Source organism: Chiloscyllium plagiosum, chromosome 10 (assembly GCF_004010195.1).
Source record: "Chiloscyllium plagiosum isolate BGI_BamShark_2017 chromosome 10, ASM401019v2, whole genome shotgun sequence".
NCBI classification, from domain to species: Eukaryota; Metazoa; Chordata; class Chondrichthyes; order Orectolobiformes; family Hemiscylliidae; genus Chiloscyllium; species Chiloscyllium plagiosum.
The window spans coordinates 81,217,797-81,237,507 of NC_057719.1; the positions used below are offsets into that span (position 1 = coordinate 81,217,797).

Below are 19,711 nucleotides of genomic sequence, written 5' to 3' on the forward strand. Positions count from 1 at the left end.
CCCTGGCTGTTCTCTGTCTGGCTTGCCCTATGATAGTAGTGTTGTCCCAGTCGAATTCATGTTGCTTGTTGTCTGCGTGTGTGGCTACTAAGGATAGCTGGTCGTGTCGACACGACCAGGTCAGTTCCGAGATGCTCCTGGTGTATGGTAGTGTGGCTAGTCCTTTTGGTTGTGGTATGTCCTCGTTCCGTGGTCTTTCTCTTAGGCATCTGCTGATGAAGTTGCGCGGGTATCCGTTTTTGGCGAATACCTTGTATAGCTTATGAAGCTTTATCTTCATTTTCAAATAGACTTTGCATAAAAAAAAATCAATCTAGTTACGATGGTTGAAAAGGGGCAGGTGACTTCAGCAAATTGTATATCAATCTTCTGAGAAGTTTCTCATTAAATCACACTGGGTGAGTGGTGGAGGGGTTTCCCGTTGAATGGTCAAACCATGACAGCACCTCACTGTGGAATTCACTATTGATCTTGCTAATTTTTTATGCTCCAAACTCAAAACAAAATTAACTTGCAGAATTTTTGTTTGCAATTTATCAAAAAGAGAACTCCAGAGAAATTGTTACCCATTAATAGCTGTGAAGGGCCCCATTGTCTAACTTCTATTGCTATGACATTGAGGTGAAACCCTCTGTTAATTAAACTAAACACCCAGAAAAGCTCACCTCGCCTTGTAATCTGCTAAAATGTGAGAAAGAACTCCCAAATTCCACTATGTAAAGAAAATAACATCAATCTATTTTTTAAGTCCAAATGTGAACATTAAACAATTATTCACAACTCTAAGGCCTCCTTTCTCTTAACTGCTTATTGCCTGCCTCCAACTTTGTAATATGCTGTTCCAATAAGACACATTAAAATTACATCAACTTAATTTCAAAACCACACAGTCACAGTTGTCTTCTGTGACTTCACTCTTCCAGCTGCTGAATTCCCTGGGTTGTCTTCTTACTGACTTTCAGTCTCAGATCTTCATGTGACTGTCCTCCAAGGCGGACCTCAGGATATGCAACAACGCAGAGTCGCCGAGCAAAGGCTGATAGCCAAGTTTGGGACCCATGAAGGTGGCCTCAACCAGGATCTTGGCACACTACAGGTGACCACACACACACCCACACACACACACACACACACACACACACACACACTCTTACATACAACCACACTCACATACACAAATTCACACTCATGCGCACACTCTCTTGCAGGCATATACTCCGTCACATTCATGCACACACACTCACTCTCCCTGTCTCCCATACACACGTCTATGGGGTATTTGCATTTACAGATTTGTATTTGCAGATATATTATTTTTTGTTCAAAAAGTGTGCACTACAATCTATAGGCAGTCAGTGACATTTTATAAATTCCTACTTTGGAAACAGAGCCAGTCTGACCCAAGGTTGGGATACAGGCAGACTTTAACCTCACACTTTTATGCATTGTCTGAGTTGAATTGTCATCTTTTTTAATAAAACCTTAAGTTATCTCAGGAATGTGACTTGAAAGTGGTTCTGGGATTTACACATTAATAAATTGGAACCTGCGACCCATTCTAAGTGACGAAAGACTTAACAGCAATCTAGATTGGTTCAATACATCACATCAGTTGAATGACACTTTGATCTTTTACTATAAATTCTGTGTCCTATGATCCAGCTCCACTAGCTACCTGATGAAGCAGCAGCGCTCCAAAAGCTTATACTCCCAAATAAACCTGTTGGACTATAACCTGAAATTGTGTGATTTTTAACTTTGCCAATTTAAGAAAGAAACAAGGAGGAGATTCTTTTCTCAAGGCGGTGAATCTGGGAATTCTTTACTTCACAGGGCTGTAAAGGCTGGGTTGTTAAGTACTTTCAAGGATAAGGAAGACAGATTCTTTAATCAGTCAGGGAATCAAGGGTTATATGACAAGGGAGGAAAAGTGGAGCTGAGGATTAGGAGATGAGCCATTATCAGCCACGGCAGAGCTGACAAATGGCTGAATGGCCTTCTCCAGCTTTGACAACTTATGGTCACCTGTAAAGAAATCCTAGTGTGAGAACTGCAGTGTATAACTTTGTGACCTACTGAATGTTCAGCTCTTCTGGGGAAACCTGAAATTATACTGATATCAGACTGCAGCTATTTGAACCGGTACAGACTACAATTCAAGAGTGGAATGGACTCCATCAATGACAGTGACAGCGACCTTACAAAATGTGTCGAATATGAGAACTTTAATGACCATTTTGTCTGTCACTTGCAATCACGTACGATCTTCTTTGACTGTCTTTTTTGCGTGACTGAGGTAGCGCTTAGAGTTTTGGGTGAATGCATGAATAAAAAATACTTTTTACTTAACTCCGTAAACATTTACTGCTGTCCAGAGTCTCTTGGGTTAAGATGCAGACACATCTTCCTCTCCAAAAAATATTGTTGATTTAAGACAACAAATGGAAGTGCATATACAAGTGTTTTAGTTCCTTTCTAAACTTGTCCATAACAGTCAGAGAGACATTATAATAACTTTCTACAGAGTGCTGCTGAAATATTCTCAAGGGATGTGGTTAAGGAACAAACCATTTAATCTTGTAAAGGAAATGTAGATAAGCTTGCAGAGAAAGAACTATCGAGGCTATGGACTCAGAACAAGATAATGGAGTTGAAGGGCCAAATGGTCTCGTTCGATGTTATGGACTGCTGACTTTTTCCTCCAATTGTACCATAACTAAGTATTTCTTGTTTTAGAAGAAGAAAAAATCATGCAAGTCCAATAAATCGTGCCGATGATTCATCCTTAATTGCAAGGTGAAGGAGCCTGTGGCAATGAGAAACCTTGCAACAAAAGTGGGGAGTGCACTGCATGAATAACTGACAGAATACATCAAATTTAAATTAAAAAGCCTTATGAGAGTCAGTGTCAAAATCAGCATCTCAGCACAGAAGGTAGCTCATCAGTCTATTATGCCTGTGTCAGCTCTTTAAAAGAGCTATCCAATTAGCCCAACATCCTGCTCCTTTTCCAAAACCCCGCTAATTACACAGCGAGTATTCAGCCAGTTCCTTCACAAAACGGATTCTAAATTGGTGTAAAAAAAAATTGCCATCTTCCCTCATCAAAGCTCTTGGCTATTTACCTTAAATCAGATCTTCTGTTTACTGACATTTCTGCAAGTAGAAACAACAGCTCTGGCTCTATTGAAATCCTTCATAATTTTGAGCATCTGTATTAATTTTCCCACAAATATTCTCCAGTACAAGAACAGTGATTTAAGTTTTTTCTCGGCTCTCCAAATAGATGAAGATATTCAACCTTCACTCCATTCTGATAATTCTCCTCTGCACCATCTGCAGGGTCATGACAAGCTTTTTGAAGTGTGGCATGCAGAATTGGAAACAATCTAGCGAATTGTCAAAAAGCAATTTACAGAAAAGTCATAATTTCGCTGCATTTATATTCTTGTCTCGCTCCATGTGTAAAGACACAATATCGTCTGAGAGTATTATTTTGGGGGGAAAAAAAACTCCTTGCTCTCAGACATTTAAGACATGTCCCGCCTCAGGCGACTGACTGTGTGGAGTTTGCACGTTCTCCCAGTGTCTGCGTGGGTTTCCTCCGGGTGCTCCGGTTTCCTCCCACAGTCCAAAGATGTGCAGGTCAGGTGAATTGGCCATGCTAAATTGTCTGTAGTGTTAGGTAAGGGGTAAATGTAGGGGTAGGGGTGGGTTACGCTTCGGCGGGTCGGTGTGGACTTGTTGGGCCAAAGAGCCTGTTTCCACACTGTAAAGTAATGTAATGTAATCTAATCTAATCTAAAACATGGAATTATGTATTTTTCCCTTTATTTTCTAATTTATTGCCTAACATGCCTAGATTTGTCCATGCAGGCATGGGTGGATGAGCCAAGATAGATATAAGACTTTCCTGACTACTGTGTAATCTGTGCAAGTGTAACTTATATCATCAGCAAGAAACATTTAAAAGTTGAAATACTTCAGAAATATTCTTATAAAATCGTTCCATAATGAAAAGTGTTAAAACAAATAGACCAGTTACCTGAAGGGAAAAAGTTAATGCGAGATCAGTTTCCACTAGTCCACTAGGTGGCAATATAATCTCGTGCGATCGTAAGATTCTTTTTGAGCCCTATGTTGAAGACATTAGACATTAAAATTAGAAATATAACAGCAATTTCAAAAGATGTGCAGTAACCTTCATGCTTTAAAAATAAACCATATCAAGATGTGCTTTCAAATAAAGCTAACCACTTCATGCATATTTATTTCCTTTCTCCAACTTTGCATTTTTAAACCCAAAATCATTCCGTCACTGCAAATTTTAGGGTTACCAAGGCGCACTTTCTGAATTCCAAATTGTCATCCTTCATAATCAAAACCTAAGCACATGCCCTGGCTGTCTTCTAGGATAGGAATGTCAGCCAAATAGATCCATTAGTGACAAGGCCGTTAGAAGATAAAGAAGTGCAGCTTGGACAAACTGTTATACCATTTTCCCTTCTTTAAGACGACGATTCGACACTGGTCATCTGGGTTAAGCAGTGTGGGTATCTGGAGTGAGTAAAGACAATTGGAACATGGGTCTAGAGCAAGAAGAACTAACAAGCACAGGCTAGTTGAAGGGTAATAAACCATAACAGTGAACTTAAAGCCAACGAGAAGCTGTGGACCACAGAACATAATCCCAGTTTCTAAATACAAGTATAAGCTTCCTATATGTAACAAGAGGGAAGCTGTGTAAATTCTCATTTATAGTGAAAAATCATGTGTTATAGGTATATTCTGTGTACTGGAATACATTATACCACTAGATAAAGCACCCATGTTTATAATAATGTACTCATTTTGCGCAAGATTCCTGTGTTTCGTAAATACAGTGTACTCATACCTTATGTTTATACATTGCAAATCATGTATCAATAACTTGAAAATAGTAGCACGTGATATTGATTTATAACACTCATGGATTTATTGTACAAGAAAACTATCAACTTTAACTGGTTCAGATTGCAATTATAAACAATGTTGCCACACATACCATTAGCAGGATACCAAGAACAAACCAAGAAAATTAACAATTTCAGACAGACCAATGGCCACTTCACCAATTTTGTTGCAGTCTATTTGGCCATACAATTGTTTTCCCCAGCTTCGAGAAGTTGGTTTTGTTCTCTACCATTTTCTCTTCCATGTAGATCTCTCACATCCCTCAGTGTTCCCACACAGTTAGTCCTGCCAGATTTTTGTGAAAGACAAGGCATGCAGGCAAATGACATCTAGCACAAGGATATTCAGGAGCTGCCTTGTTCAGATAAAAGTGTAAGGACTAATGTCCATTGCTGTTTTGTTTTGTTTTTGCTTTCACTTTAAATAGTAAACTTATTTTTAACTTAGTTTTTAAATATTAGTTTGCACAAGCAATATTTATCCTGTTGGTTTTCATAGCATGGAACATTACATAACTAAATCTTAATCCACTGTAATACATTTTGAGGCTCAAAAACTGTTGCCATCAGTGACTGATGGGAGGGGAGCTGCTTTGGAGCTCACAACCCGAAAATTTCAACTTGTGACTCTGGCATCCCATCCTCCACTTTGGAAATTCTTCTGCTAGAATAAAGTTACATCCTGAGGGACAGGATGCACATGTATTTGGCAAGGACTGACTAGGGATAGTCAACATGCCTTTGAGCGTGGGAAATAATGTCTCACAAACTTGATTGAGGATTTTGAAGTAGTAACAAAGAAGATTGATGAAGACAGAGCGGTAGATGTGATCTATACGGATTTCAGTATTGTATTCAAAAAGGTTCCCAATGGGAGACTGATTAGCAAGATTAGATTTCATGGAATGCAGGGAGAACTAGCCATTTGGATACAGAACTGGCTCAAAGGTAGAAGACAGAGGGTGGTGGTGGAGAGTTGTTTTTCAGACTGGAGGCCTGTGACCAGTGGAGTGCCACAAGGATTGGTGCTGGGTCCACTACTTTTTGTCATTTATACAAATGATTTGGATATGAGCATAAGAGGTATAGTTACTAAGTTTGCAGATGATACCCAAATTGGAGGTGTAGTAGACAGCGAAGGAGGTTACCTCAGATTACAACGGGATCTTGACCAGATGGGCCAATGAGCTGAGAAGTGGCAGGTAGAGTTTAATTCAGATAAATGCAAGGTGCTGCATTTTGGGAAAGCAGACCTTAGCAGGACTTACACACTTAATGGTAAGGTCCTAGGGAGTGTTGCTGAACAAAGAGACCTTGGGATGCAGGTTCATAGCTCCTTGAAAGTGGAGTCGGAGGTAGATTGGATAGGTGAAAGCAGAGTTTGGTATGTTTTCCTTTATTGGTTAGAGTATTGAGTACAGGAGTTGGGAGGTCATGTTGTGGCTGTACAGGACATTGGTTAGGCCACTGTTGGAATATTGCGTGCAATTCTGGCCTCCTTCCTATCGGAAAGATGTTGTGAAACTTGAAAGGGTTCAGAAAAGATTTACAAGGATGTGATGAGTTGGAACATTTGAGCTACAAGGAGTGGCTGAACAGGCTGGGGCTGTTTTCCCTGGAGCGTCGGAGACTGAGGGGTGACATTATAGAGGTTTACAAAATTATGACAGGCATGGATAGGGTAAATAGACAAAGTCATTTCCCTGAGGGCATAAGTTTAGGGTGATAGGGGAAAGACATAAAAGAGACCTAAGGGGCAACTTTTTCACGCAGAGGGTGGTACGTGTGTGGAATGAGCTGCCAGAGGAAGTGGTGGAGGCTGGTACAATTGCAACATTTAAAAGGTATCTGGATGGGTATATGAATAAGAAGGGTTTGGAGGGATATGGGCCGGGTGCTGGTAGGTGGAACTAGATTGGGTTGGGATATCTGGTTGGCATGGACGAGTTGGACCAAATGGTCTGTTTCCGTGCTGTACGTCTCTATGACTCTATTATTTGCCTTCCACTATTCTAGTTTTTTAATCACAGCAATTTCTATCAATTAATCTATTAGTGACTCAGAAAAGTCCTGCAAAAACCCATAGTACTCATATACAGTATCCGAAATTCTCGGCAAGTAATTTGCCTATCGTCGTTGTGAATAGCTCTGTTCTGTGTTTGTGGAATTACCAGTGAGAAATAGGGAAGAGTAGTGGTCAAGCAACCCCACCCTCCCCTGATGTCACAAGCTGAAGCCACATCTCTTGAGGTCACTTGAGACTGAGTTATTGTGTATTTAATTAATTAAAACTTTTCTTTGAATTGTAGTTTCCCCAGTAAGCAATGTTCCCCACCACAAACAGCAATGTTCCATCAGCCCTCAGTCTCTTCTGGTCATGCTCCCCAACCTTCCTAATCCATTTACCCATGGCCTCTACTGTCAAACTTCCATCCTCACATGGACAGGTTCCCTAACAGCCTTCTCCAATGTCACTGGGACGGAGTAGCCATGTGAACAGGCACAGGAGGGTTCTGATATCAGAGCCACTGTGACTGGAGTTGAGTGTAAAGTACTGGGATACCACTGAGGTAGTCGTGCACAGAACTGACACGTTCAGGTGCAATGTTCAATACAGCCAACAGTGGATGGTGCTGGAGTTACTTCTCCTGATTTAATAGGATGTGTCCTTAACAACTCTAATTAAAATCAGTATAAGTAAATACACAACCAATCCAAAATGTGCACACTGATGTGTCTGGACCATCAGCACGGCAGCTAATTCAGGAGACACACAGCTTTTGTCTTCACTGCCATAGAAACTGCTATTTATCTTGATGCCTATTTTGTAACCACAGAAACATTACAGCACAGAAAGAGGCCACTCAACTATCCACTGAAAACCGAAGGAGACTCTGAACTTATGGAAGTCACTTCAAGACGAAGCCATTTGCTATCTACTTTTTTTAAAAAAAAACAAGAATGTAGTGTCCAGACCGAGTTTCGTTAGACAACCATCAAACCTGTGTGAGAAATGGGGAGGGGTGTTGTTTTCGCAGATGTAGCAAAAAGGGTAGTGACAATAAGCTTAAGCATAGTGCTGACAAACAAGTATAGAGGGCAGCTGCAGGCAAAGATCAGATTAGCAAACTTCTGGGAAAAACAAGTTTGTGCAGGCAGTAAAGCAGAACAACAGAAAACACTAGCACAGCAAGTGTTAATCTCGTTACAAAACGGTTGCAGCTAACGGTCCAAGGAAATAGAAGTAGAATCTAATCAAGATAAGGAGAAGTCACGTTGGGGCAGTCAGGTCACAAGTTAGGCAGAGAACTAGGGTGATTGAGTAATGTAGGAATCGGGAGAGGTGACCTCACGCAGCTCAAAGGTATAATTGTATACTTGTCTCAATGCTCATTGCTCATTTGCTTTGGCATTTGACACCCTTTCTTGCAAGATCGTAAAATAAATTGTCTTGTTCCAGTTTTGGTTGTCTTGGCTAATTTTGTTAAGTTTGTTTCTAACAGATTTGGGGGCTCGTCCGGGATCCCAAGCTCCGGTCACTCAGCATTCTTGGAGAAACTGAGAAGGTGCACCTCGCTGATTTCGGCGATCTCTAGTTTCCCCTTATTGCCGCCGTGGCTTTGGGCAAGCGTGATCTGGCTGGAAAGACCCTGGAAACAAGACGGGAAGACGCGGCGGGTTCGGTCAGCTAACTCTTGTGCACAAGACCCGGGTAAGGAAAGGTCTCTCGAGATATATCCAGGCGACCGGGGATTTGCAAAAGTAGCTGTTGCGGGAATTGCCACACGGATAACGGCCGAATTGACACGACCAGGTAACTCTGTGCACAGACCAAGGTAAGAAAAGGACCTTTAAGTATTGCCTTGGTGGTTGGGGACATACGAGAAGTATGGGGAATTGGCGATGTCTAAAAATAATATATAATTGGCCAGATCGATCGGACGGGAAAGGGTGTCAACCTGATTCTAGCAGCCAGCCCTAGACCGGTTGTTCAGAAGGGAAATTCCCCCAAGCGAAGGTCAGGAACCTGAAGTGGATATGGAAGAAGGTGACACCAGACCTCGAAAAGGTCAATTAAATTTTAAAAAAGGAGGCAAGGGAAGTTGTCTCTATAAAGATCGATCTACAGATAATGTTAAACTTGAAGAAATTCCGTCTGACAGTCTTTTGGGGAAAATGTTGGGAAATTGGGAACACAACTCCCGGACGCGGGGGAAAGATAAAGTTATAATGATAAGGTATTGTTGTTTTGTCAGGACACAAGAAAGTATTAAGAAATCTGATATCTTTTGGCCCAAATATGGGTCCGATGAAGATTGGCTGTGCCAACACTTAAATATATATGTTAATAGCAAAGAGAAACAAAGCCGACAAGAGGCTGATTATGCAGCCTGTTGGATAGGGAGCCAAAACATGTTAGTCTTAAAAAAGAAAGAAAGGGAGGAAAAGAATGAAAAATCCAAAACTCCCCGTTGGGACTCTTTGTCAGATTTACCTCCCCCTTATTACAATAGAAATGACGGTCCGCCATCCCCCGGCGACAGTCGACCGTCGGCCCAGTCCTCTGCACCCCCAGCAGAGGAACCCCCGGAAGAATCTGAAAAAGCCCAGAAGAGGACTCCACTGTGAGTCAGGTTAAGATTAGATCAGCAGTAAGGAGAGAAGAAAGGGAACAAGGCGGGGCAACACAAGCATATCCTCTCAGAGAGATCCCCATTGGAAACGGCGAAATTAGATATGTTAATGCGCCGCTGACCAATGGGGACGTCAGAGCCTTTAAAAAGGAAATGAAAAATCTAATTGAGGATTCCATGGGATTGGGGGAGCAGTTAGACCAGTTTTTGGGGCCAAATTGGTATACCTGGGGGGAAATAATGGCAATATTGGGGACGTTATTCTCAGGAGAAGAAAGGGGTATGATCAGAAGGGCCGCTCTGAGGGAATGGGAAAAGAGATACCCTCTGGTTGAAGAAGTAACTCCGGCTGAACAAAAATTCCCTTATACAGATCCCCGATGGGAGGGCATGAATGAACATGATAGGGGAAGCATGAGAGACTTTCGGGAAATGGTGATCTTGGGAATTAAGGAAGCAGCGCCAAGATCACAAAACTTTGTTAAGGCTTTTGAAGTAAGACAGGAGAAAGACGAGATCCCTTCAGCGTTTCTTCAAAGGCTCAAAGAAGCCACAAGGAAATATTCAGGAATGAATCCTGATGACCCGGTGGCACAAGGACTTTTGAAGGTCCAGTTTGTGACAAAGTCATGGCCGGACATACAAAAGAAATTGCAGAAAATAGAAGGATGGAGTGAAAAACAGATGGAAGAGTTATTACATGAGGCACAGAAAGTGTATGTGAAGAGAGAGGACGAGAAGCAGAAGCAGAAGCAGAAAGCTAAAATGATGGTGGCGGCAGTAGATAAAATAACAAAGGAGATTAGGATCAGGAGATAATAGAAAGGATAAGAGTAGAGAAGGACACGAAAGACAAAGGTCGGACTTCTGGGGAAGGAGGCAACAGGCAGGATGTTACCATTGTGGAAAAGTGGGGCATTTTAAACGTGGGGCATTTCCCTGGACTAACGCCGGAAAGGGAAACTGTTTCCCTAATGACATTTGATGAGGAATAGGGGAGTCAGGGGTTCCTTCCTCCTGAAACCCACCGGGAACCCTTGATAAATCTAAAGTGGGACCTGAAGGGGAGGAGGCAGTGTTTTTGGTGGATACTGGAACGGCACGGTCATCCCTAAGTTTTAGACCTACCGGTGTTAAATTAACCAATAAGAATCTCAGGGTTTCTGGAGTAAAAGGCGAAGAATTCCTAGTGCCTATTTTTGAGCCAACTCTAATTAGAGTAAATAATGAGAAAGTGACAGGACAATTATTGTATATTCCCGACATTGGAAGTAATCTATTAGGTAGGGATTTGATTATCTTGTTAGGCTTAAAAATTGGGGTGGAAAATAGTGCAGTGACCGTAAAGATGGCCATGTTAACACCTAGCGACGAAAAACAAATCAGCCCTGATGTATGGGCAAGACCGGGTAAGACTGGGCATCTAACTATTACTCCGATGGTAATTACGTTGATTCAGGAGAATAAGACAGTTCGGGTTAGACAATACCCCATATCACTGGAAAGTCGTAAAGGTCTGCAACCAGTTATAGATTCTTTGTTAAAAACCGGATTGTTAGAACCCTGTATGTCACCCTTTAATATCCCAATACTGCATGTCCGCAAACCAGACAGAACCTATTAATTAGTGCAGGATCTCAGAGCACTGAACAGATTGGTTCGAACACGACACCCGGTAGTCCCCAATCCGTACACTTTGCTAGGCAAGATACCATCTGACCACCGCTGGTTGAGTGGAATAGATTTAAAGGATGCATTCTGGGCCGCTCTCTGGCTCCAGAAAGCCGTGACATGTTTGCCTTAGAGTGGGAAAACCCATACACTGATAGAAAGCAACAATTCTGATGGATGATACTTCCCCAGGGATTCACAGAATCACCTAATCTATTCGGGGCAAGTACTGGAACAGGTCCTGGAACAACTTGAGATGCCTAAAGGGACGTCACTATTACAATATGTGGACGACCTACTTGTGTCAGGACGAAAGAGAGATGACGTGAGCTTGACCACCAATAGGCTGTCAAATTTCTGAGGGCAACAAGGTTTAAGAGTATCTAGGAATAAATTGCAATATGTAGAGAAAGAAGTGAAATATTTAGGGCACCTTGTTAGTGAGGGTACTAGGCGAATTAACCCCGAGAGAATTAAAGGAATAGTAGAACTACCCCTCCCGACCACCAAACAAGAATTACGGAAGTTCTTGGGGCTAGTGGGCTATTGTAGATTATGGATAGAAGCATACGCCCAGAAAACGAAGGGGTTATATTATAAATTGACAGAACCCGAACATGAAAGACTACACTGGATAGAAGAGGAAAAGGAAGGGTTACATGAGTTAAAGCGTAGTTTAATACAAGCTCCGATGCTGGCCCTTCCTTCCCTCGAGAAACCATTTCACCTTTTTGTGACAGTAAATGATGGAGCAGCCTTAGGAGTGTTAACGCAGAAGGGAGGGGGAAGGAGGCAGCCCATAGCCTTCCTGTCCAAGATCTTGGATCCTGTCTCGAGAGGATGGTCTGAATGTATACAGGCAGTGGCAGTCACTGTCATACTGGTAGAGGAGAGCCGTAAACTTACTTTTGGAGTGGCGCGAGTCGTTAGTACCCCCCATCAAGTCAGAACTGTGCTAAACCAAAAGGCAGGGAGATGGTTGACAGACTCACGAATCTTGAAATACGAAGCCATCCTGATGGAGAGAGATGACCTCGTGTTAGCAACAGATACCTGTCTAAACCCAGCTACATTCCTAGGGAAGGGAGAACCTCTGGACAAACGAGAATTAGAACATGACTATTTAGATATCATTGAGTATCAGATTAAGGTTAGACCAGATCTAAAAGATATTCCCTTGCATGATGGGGACAGACTGTTTAAAGACGGGTCATCAAGAGTGGTACAAAGAAAAAGACACAATGGATATGCAGTAGTGGATGGTAACAAGAACCAAACAGTTGAGGCTGACCGGTTGCTTAATACATGGTTGGCCCAAACCTGTGAGTTGTATACATTAAACCAAGCTTTAAAACAACTAGAAAATCAGGATGGGACAATTTACACCGACTCTAAGTATGCCTATAGGGTGGTCCATACCTTCGGAAAAATATGGCAAGAACGTGGACTAATCAATAGCCGGGGAAAGGAATTAGTACACGAAGAGGTAATAGGACAAGTATTGAAAAGTTTGGAATTACCACGAGAAATAGCAATAGTTCATGTACCGGGGCACCAAAAGGGGAACACTCTAGAAGCAAGAGGAAATAGGCTAGCAGACGAAGCAAAGAGGCAGCTATGAACCTTACAGTAACAAAAAATACGGGTTCTCACACCCCTAGTGGAGTCGCCTTCCGTGAACCCCGTGTACACTAAGGAAGAGGAAAAAGAATTCCAGGAGATAGGAGCCACTAAGACAAGTGAAGGAAGATGGATTCTCCCGGATGGAAGGGAAATGTTGAGTAAACCAGTCATGAGAAACATTCTAAATACCCTGCACCAAGGCAGTCATTGGGGCTCTCAAGCTATGTGTGACATAGTGTTAAGGAAGTACGGATGTAAAGGGATATACACGTTAGCCAAGCAGGTATGCTCAGGATGCCCGATTTGCCAAAAGGTGAATAAAAAGGTAACAAGAGGAGGGCAAAAAGGTGGAAGGAATCCCGGGGTAAGACCTTTTCAGAGCATACAGGTCGACTTTACAGAATTACCCCTGGTAGGGAAACAAAAGTACTCATTAGTCATAGTAGACCACTTAACCGGGTGGGTGGAAGCTTTCCCAATGTCTTCAGCTACCCCAAAAGGAGTAGTGAAACACTCCTTGAACATATCATCCCACAATATGGAATAGTGGAAACTATAGATTCAGACCAAGGTACCTATTTTATTTCTAAGATCTTACAAGGGGTAATAGCAGGATTAGAAATTTCGTGGGAATTCCATACTCCTTGGCACCCACCCTCCTCTGGACAGGTGGAAAGAATGAATCAAACCTTAAAGAAGCAATTATCAAAGTTAGTCCTAGAGACTCGATTACCACGGACTAAATGCTTACTTATTGCAATATTACACATTCGGACGGCCCCCGAGGCGTGATATCGGACTTTCTCCTTATGAAATGATGTTTGGGCTGCCATTCCTGGGAGGGAAGGGAGAGGTACCCACGGCCGAGTTTAATGACAGGTTTTTGAAAAACTATATTGTGGCACTAGGCTCTTCATTAGCTGTTCTTAGGATATAAAGGCCTTTTGGTACAGACACCGCCACTCGAGTTTGCAGTACATCAGATATGACCAGGTGATTGGGTCCTGATAAAGACCTGGAAGGATACCAAACTACACCCGAGCTGGGAGGGACCATTCTTAACTCTCCTGACTACCGAAACAACCATCCGAACTGCAGAAAATGGGTGAAGTCATCACACTCGTGTTAAGGGCCCCGTGGACGCTCCTTCCCCTTCGGCAGAGTGGCAAGCTCATCCTACAGACAACCCTCTGAAAGTCAAGCTGAGCAGGAAGACTGGACTGAAATAAGAGACTTTTAATAGTTGCTGCCATTGATTTTAAAATTTGCTGCTACTGATTGTAAGGGTTGCGTGGACTCACTTCTCCCAGACGACGACAAAAGAGGGAAAGATAGGCAGGAAGGCGGACAGAGGTAAGAGATGAGTGGGTATTGGTATAGTGTTGTAATGATAGACATACTGACGGTTCAAGGAAACGGGAAAAATCATTTTACTTCCCTATGCCAACATTATGCTGAACAAAAGGGACTTACCGACTGTTGGGTCTGTGCAGAGATCCCTCACCATGGTGAATCGGGGATCCCCATCTATGTAATACCACTTTCCATAAGCGAAGTTTATGATGCCCAACAATTTGACTGGGGCTCAAATAATACAAGATGGAGATCCGAAAGGGATAACTATAACTTTGAGGGATGGTTCCCTCGACCCGCCCCTAAAACCCTGGGTCCTATTAATGGACTTCGCATTCATCTGCCAACAGGAACAGTAAACGCCACTTGTTTCTGTAATCAGAATGATACTGCCCCCTTCCAATTAGGAAAATCATTTTGCATCTACACTAACCGAGCCATGGCCATGAACATTCCCCCATTATTAAACGGGACCTATTGGATATGCGGGTCCAAGGCATATCCCTATATGCTGGGCGAAAAGTTAAGTATGGACTGGTGGTTGCACCGGCAGTAAATGTTGGGACAATCCAGTAAAAACTCAAACATTACCACAGAAACAAAAAAGCTGGAGTGGCTGCTGTTACCCCGCTTATATAGTCCCCCACCTCCGGATAGGAAAGCATGACACCCTGAAAAAGGAAAAGGGAATAAGCCGTAAAATCCGAGAGGTCTCTGAATGGGACCGTTTCTGGTGGACATTATTCCCAAATTACGACACTGCAAGGGCGGGAGAGAAATACAGAAACTGGCGGCAGCCTTTGAAAAATTGGTTAATGATACCGCTGACTCATTTAGAGAAACTGAGTCCCAAATAGTGGCCATAACCACCAAAATGATGGCCACGAGACTAACAGCTTTACAGAATCGAATGGCTTTAGACTATATCTTGGCCGAAAAAGGGGGAACCTGTGCTTTAATCAGTAAAGAATGCTGCACTTTCATCCCAGAACCTCTTCCACGGTGGAAGAAAAGGCAGAGATAATAAGGAAAAAGATAAAAGATAAGAGAAATTGGGGATGAACTTCGGAAAGATAAAGGAACAGGATGGTGATGGGCTGGGAAAAGTGGTTAGTCAATCTAGCTATGTAAGGATTTTTGATATTAGTGGGTCTGGTAGTAGGGTTCAATGTCCTCAAGTGGATAATGAGCTGACTGATGACTTCCCCTGGGGAGGGGACTCAATACATCATCAGGTGCTTTTACAATCAACAGGTGACGTGCAACAGAGGGAAAGTCAACGAATGCTCCTAGAATTCGAGAGACGAAAGGGGTAACGTGATACCGTGTATAAGATTGTGAACCACTGCACGTTAGGGTGTAAAGAGGGCAGAAATTGCAAAAACAACAAGATGCAAAAGAAAAGAAATGGAGGAGTTGTGAGAAATGGGGAGGGGTGTTGATTTTGCAGATGTGGCAAAAAGGGTAGTGACAATAAGCTTAAGCATAGTGCTGACAAACAAGTATAGATGGCAGCTGCAGGCAAAGATCAGATTAGCAAACTTCTGGGAAAAACAAGTTTGTGCAGGCAGAAAAGCAGAACAATAAAAACACTAGCACAGCAAGTGTTAATCTCGTTACAAAACGGTTGCAGCTAACGGTCCAAGGAAATAGAAGTAGAATCTAATCAAGATAAGGAGAAGTCACGTTGGGGCAGTCAGGTCACAAGTTAGGCAGAGAACTAGGGTGATTGGGTAATGTAGGAATCGGGAGAGGTGACCTCACGCAGCTCAAAGGTATAACTGTATACTTGTCTCAATGCTCATTTGCTTTGGCATTTGATGCCCTTTCTTGCAAGATCGTAAAATAAATTGTCTTGTTTCCAGTTTGGGTGGTCTTGGCTAATTTTGTTAAGTTTGTTTCTAACACCTGCAAGTCATTCAAGCAACCATGGTTATAAATAGCAATACTATAAAGGGAGAAGGACTCTTCTCGAATCTGTCCCAACTCTGAGTTACTTAGGAATTAATCTCCTGGAGATGTGACTTAAATTCTCTGCTTTATAAGATCTTCACTTCAACTAAGGCATGTGCTCCTCTAAGAAACGACAGGGCCTTCATAAACAAATCTACTGCTATCTTTATTGCAGTATGAATGCCCAACAGTGATAAAATACCTTTGCATTTTACTGCTTACAGGAAGTTGAATTAATATCAATGATGAAATAAAAGGCTAGCAGATTCTCAAATATTGCTGTGCACAGACAGCAGTATTTAATTTTTAGCAGACAGATTTTTAAAATTCGCTTCTTTTAAGTGACAACTCTAAAAAGGCATATGTCTTATATCAAGTTACCCTTTGAATATGATGCTGGTTTTCACTATGTTGCTTTATGCAACCAAGCAACTTGGTAGACCACTTCACAAATCAAGTGTCGATTCTCTAGTATAGCCCGAGAGCCACATCCAAAAGAAAAGCAGACAATGTTGAGATATCTGTGAAATTGGAGATGTTGGTCGTTCTCCCCACTGAGCTCGTACAAGTCATTTAAGAGGATAGCTGATCTGATTGCTTTGAATTTCTCATTGTAATCAACCCCTGCCTAGTTGAATGTATTTAATACAGTGGTAGACATCTCCACCTCCTCCTCCTCCTGAGGCAGTATTCCAAATTCATATTGCTCTCTGTCTTGAAAAAGCCAATTCCTAATTTTAAAACTAGGGTCCCCTTGCTCTGGACTGATCCACACAAGGAAACATCGTCTCCAAGTCCATCTTCTCAAGAACATTCAGGACCTTGTACACTTTAATCGAGTAATGCCTCACTTTTCTAAACTCCAGTGGAAACAAGCCTAACCTGCCCAAACTATCCTCATAAGGAAACACAATTATCCCAAGCATCAATCTAGTAAACCACATGTTTCAATGCATTTACATCCTTCCTTAAATAAGGAGACCAAAACCATACACAACATTGGAGATGCAGTCTCACCAAATCCCTGCATAACTGAGGCTTACCTTCCTTACTTTTATGCTGAATTCCTCTCATAAGGATAGCATCCCATTAGAGGAGGCTAATGAGTGACGTAATAGCTATTTTGATGAGAAGAAAGTGATTATCTGGGATGCAATGCTTGAAAGAGTTGTGAAAACAGATTCAGTGGCAGGAGAGCTTGACAGATATTTGCAAAGGAAAATACTGCAGGACTATGGATAAAGAGCAGAGGAACAACCTTACATAAAGAACTGGCTCCAGCACAAATGGTTAACTAGCTGACTCAGAGAGAAATGGTCGCTAGTCATCTGTGTGGGAGTGGATTAGTGAAAGCTAGAGCAGAGTGTCAAAAGCATCAGCACAGCACAAAGAAAAAGAAAAGTCTGTAGATACTGGAACTCTGAAAGAAACAGAAGGTGGGAGAAACTCAGCAGGTTTGGCAGCATCTTTGGAGAGAGAACGACTTAATATGTCAAGCCTGGTGTGACTCATCTGCTCATGACTCAATTAAAAAAACTTCTCTGCTCAGACTTAAGTGAGAGACTCTGCTTTTTAAATTGTGCTTTAGAGTTCTGGTCTTGCCCAAAGGGGAACCATCCTTTCAGCATTCAACCTGTCAAGTGCCTTCATAATCTTCTAGGTCCCAATGATATCACATCATTATTTTAAATGTCAATTGATACAGATCCAGTCTATCCAACCATTCCTTAAGATACGCAGGATCCGCCCCACCCAAATCTCCAGTAACAGTGGAGTGAACCTTCTCTGAATGGCCTCCAATAAATGTACATCCCTTTCTCAAATATGGAGATCAAAACTATACAGTATTCCAGATGTTTAGAGGGTTTTGAAGCTACATCTGTAGCAAAACATTTCCTATTTTTATATTCCATTTCCCTTGCAATGAACATCATACAATTTGCCTTACTAATCATTGCTGTACCTGCATACTTACTGATACATTAACCTAGCTTCCTATTAAGTACATCAATGCTATTCACATGGACAACTCATTGAAATACCTTGTTCCCTTTAATAAATTCTATAGGAAATTCAGTAGAAAGAACTCCACCCAGAATTTAACAAATGAATTTGCATTTACAGTTCTAGTTTTGATCTTATCCATAAGCTGAATCAACTGCTCTCTGTCTGCACATGAAACACTTCCATAGGCTAATGACATTCGTCAGATCAATCCCTTCCATCGTCCCTCTCCAGACTGGCATAACCACTCAGTTCTGATATCAATCTAGCAATTTGTTTTTTTATCTTCTCCAATACCTTTAAATCCCTTAAGATAATCTGAGTTTTTATGTCTAACAACTTATTTGCTTACAGATTCTTATGTTCTCCACACTCACTTTAGACACTTACTATTTAAGGAAGATGTGCTTTCCAGCTCTTCCTACTAAAAGTATACCAGTTCATATTTAGCTTAAAAGAAATTAATATCTTCTTATATGTTATCACAGCCCTCTTTTTGATTAACTGAAATCAAATAACTTGCATTAGAAATATATTTCATGTCAGTCGATCATTTATATGCCTCAACGAGCTTTCACACTGAATTCCAGACCCCTACCACCCACTCGGTGGGAAAAAAAGATCTCCCAACAATAATCTGCTCAATGCTTAGCTTCAGCTCCATCAGACCCATTCAACTCCTGAGCTTATTACAACCTTGGTGCAAACTTTGACAAAAGAGATGAACTCAGAAGGGGAAGTGAGGGTGACTGCCCTTGACATCAAAGCAGCATTTGATAATGTGTGGCACCAAGGAGACCCAGCAAAGCCAAATGCAGCAGAACTCAAATAACATTCAGCTTCAGGTTGATGTAGCAAGTAACATTTGCACTACACAAGTGTCAGGCAATGGTCAATCACAAAATGACAACATCCAATCATCACCCCGATACTTAATTGCATAGTCATTGCTGAATCTCCCACTAACATAATCTTGAAGATTACCAATTTGAGGAACAACTTTCAAAGTACTTAGAGTCATAGGGATGCACAGCATGAAAACATACCCTTCGGTCCAACCTGTCCATGCCGACCAGATATCCCAACCCAATCTAGTCCCATCTGCCAGCACCTGGCCCATATCCATCCAAACCCTTCCTATTCATATATCCATCCAAATACCTCTTAAATGTTGTAATTTGTACCAGCCCTCCACTACTACTTCTGACAGCTCATTCCATACATGTACCACCCTCTGTGTGAAAAAGGTGCCCGTAGGTCTCGTTTATATCTTTCCCCTCTCACCCTAAACTTATGCCCTCTAGTTCTGGACTCCCCCACCCCAGGGGAAAGACTTTGCCGATTTAGCCTATCCATGCCTCTCATAATTTTGTAAACCTCTATAAGGTCACCCCTCAGCCTCCGACGATCCAGGGAAAACAGCCCCAGCCTGTTCAGCCTCTCTCTGTAGCTCAAATCCTCCAACCCTGGCAACATCCTTGTAAATCTTTTCTGAACCCTTTCAAGTTTCACAACATCTTT

At 42.0% G+C, this 19,711-nt stretch overlaps 1 protein-coding gene across 6 annotated transcripts in view; it reads right to left on the reverse strand.

The window, feature by feature from the left end:
* pacs2 (phosphofurin acidic cluster sorting protein 2) overlaps positions 1-19,711 on the reverse strand; it is a 282,143-nt gene that overhangs the window by 106,699 nt on the left and 155,733 nt on the right. For 4 of the 6 annotated variants that reach the window (XM_043698192.1, XM_043698191.1, XM_043698190.1 and 1 more), the window contains exon 3: positions 4,046-4,135. The exons of the other annotated variants lie outside the window; for them this stretch is intronic. In XM_043698192.1, coding sequence (XP_043554127.1) covers positions 4,046-4,135 — 90 coding nt within the window. The remainder of the gene's footprint in view (positions 1-4,045; positions 4,136-19,711) is intronic. 6 annotated transcript variants of the gene reach the window in all.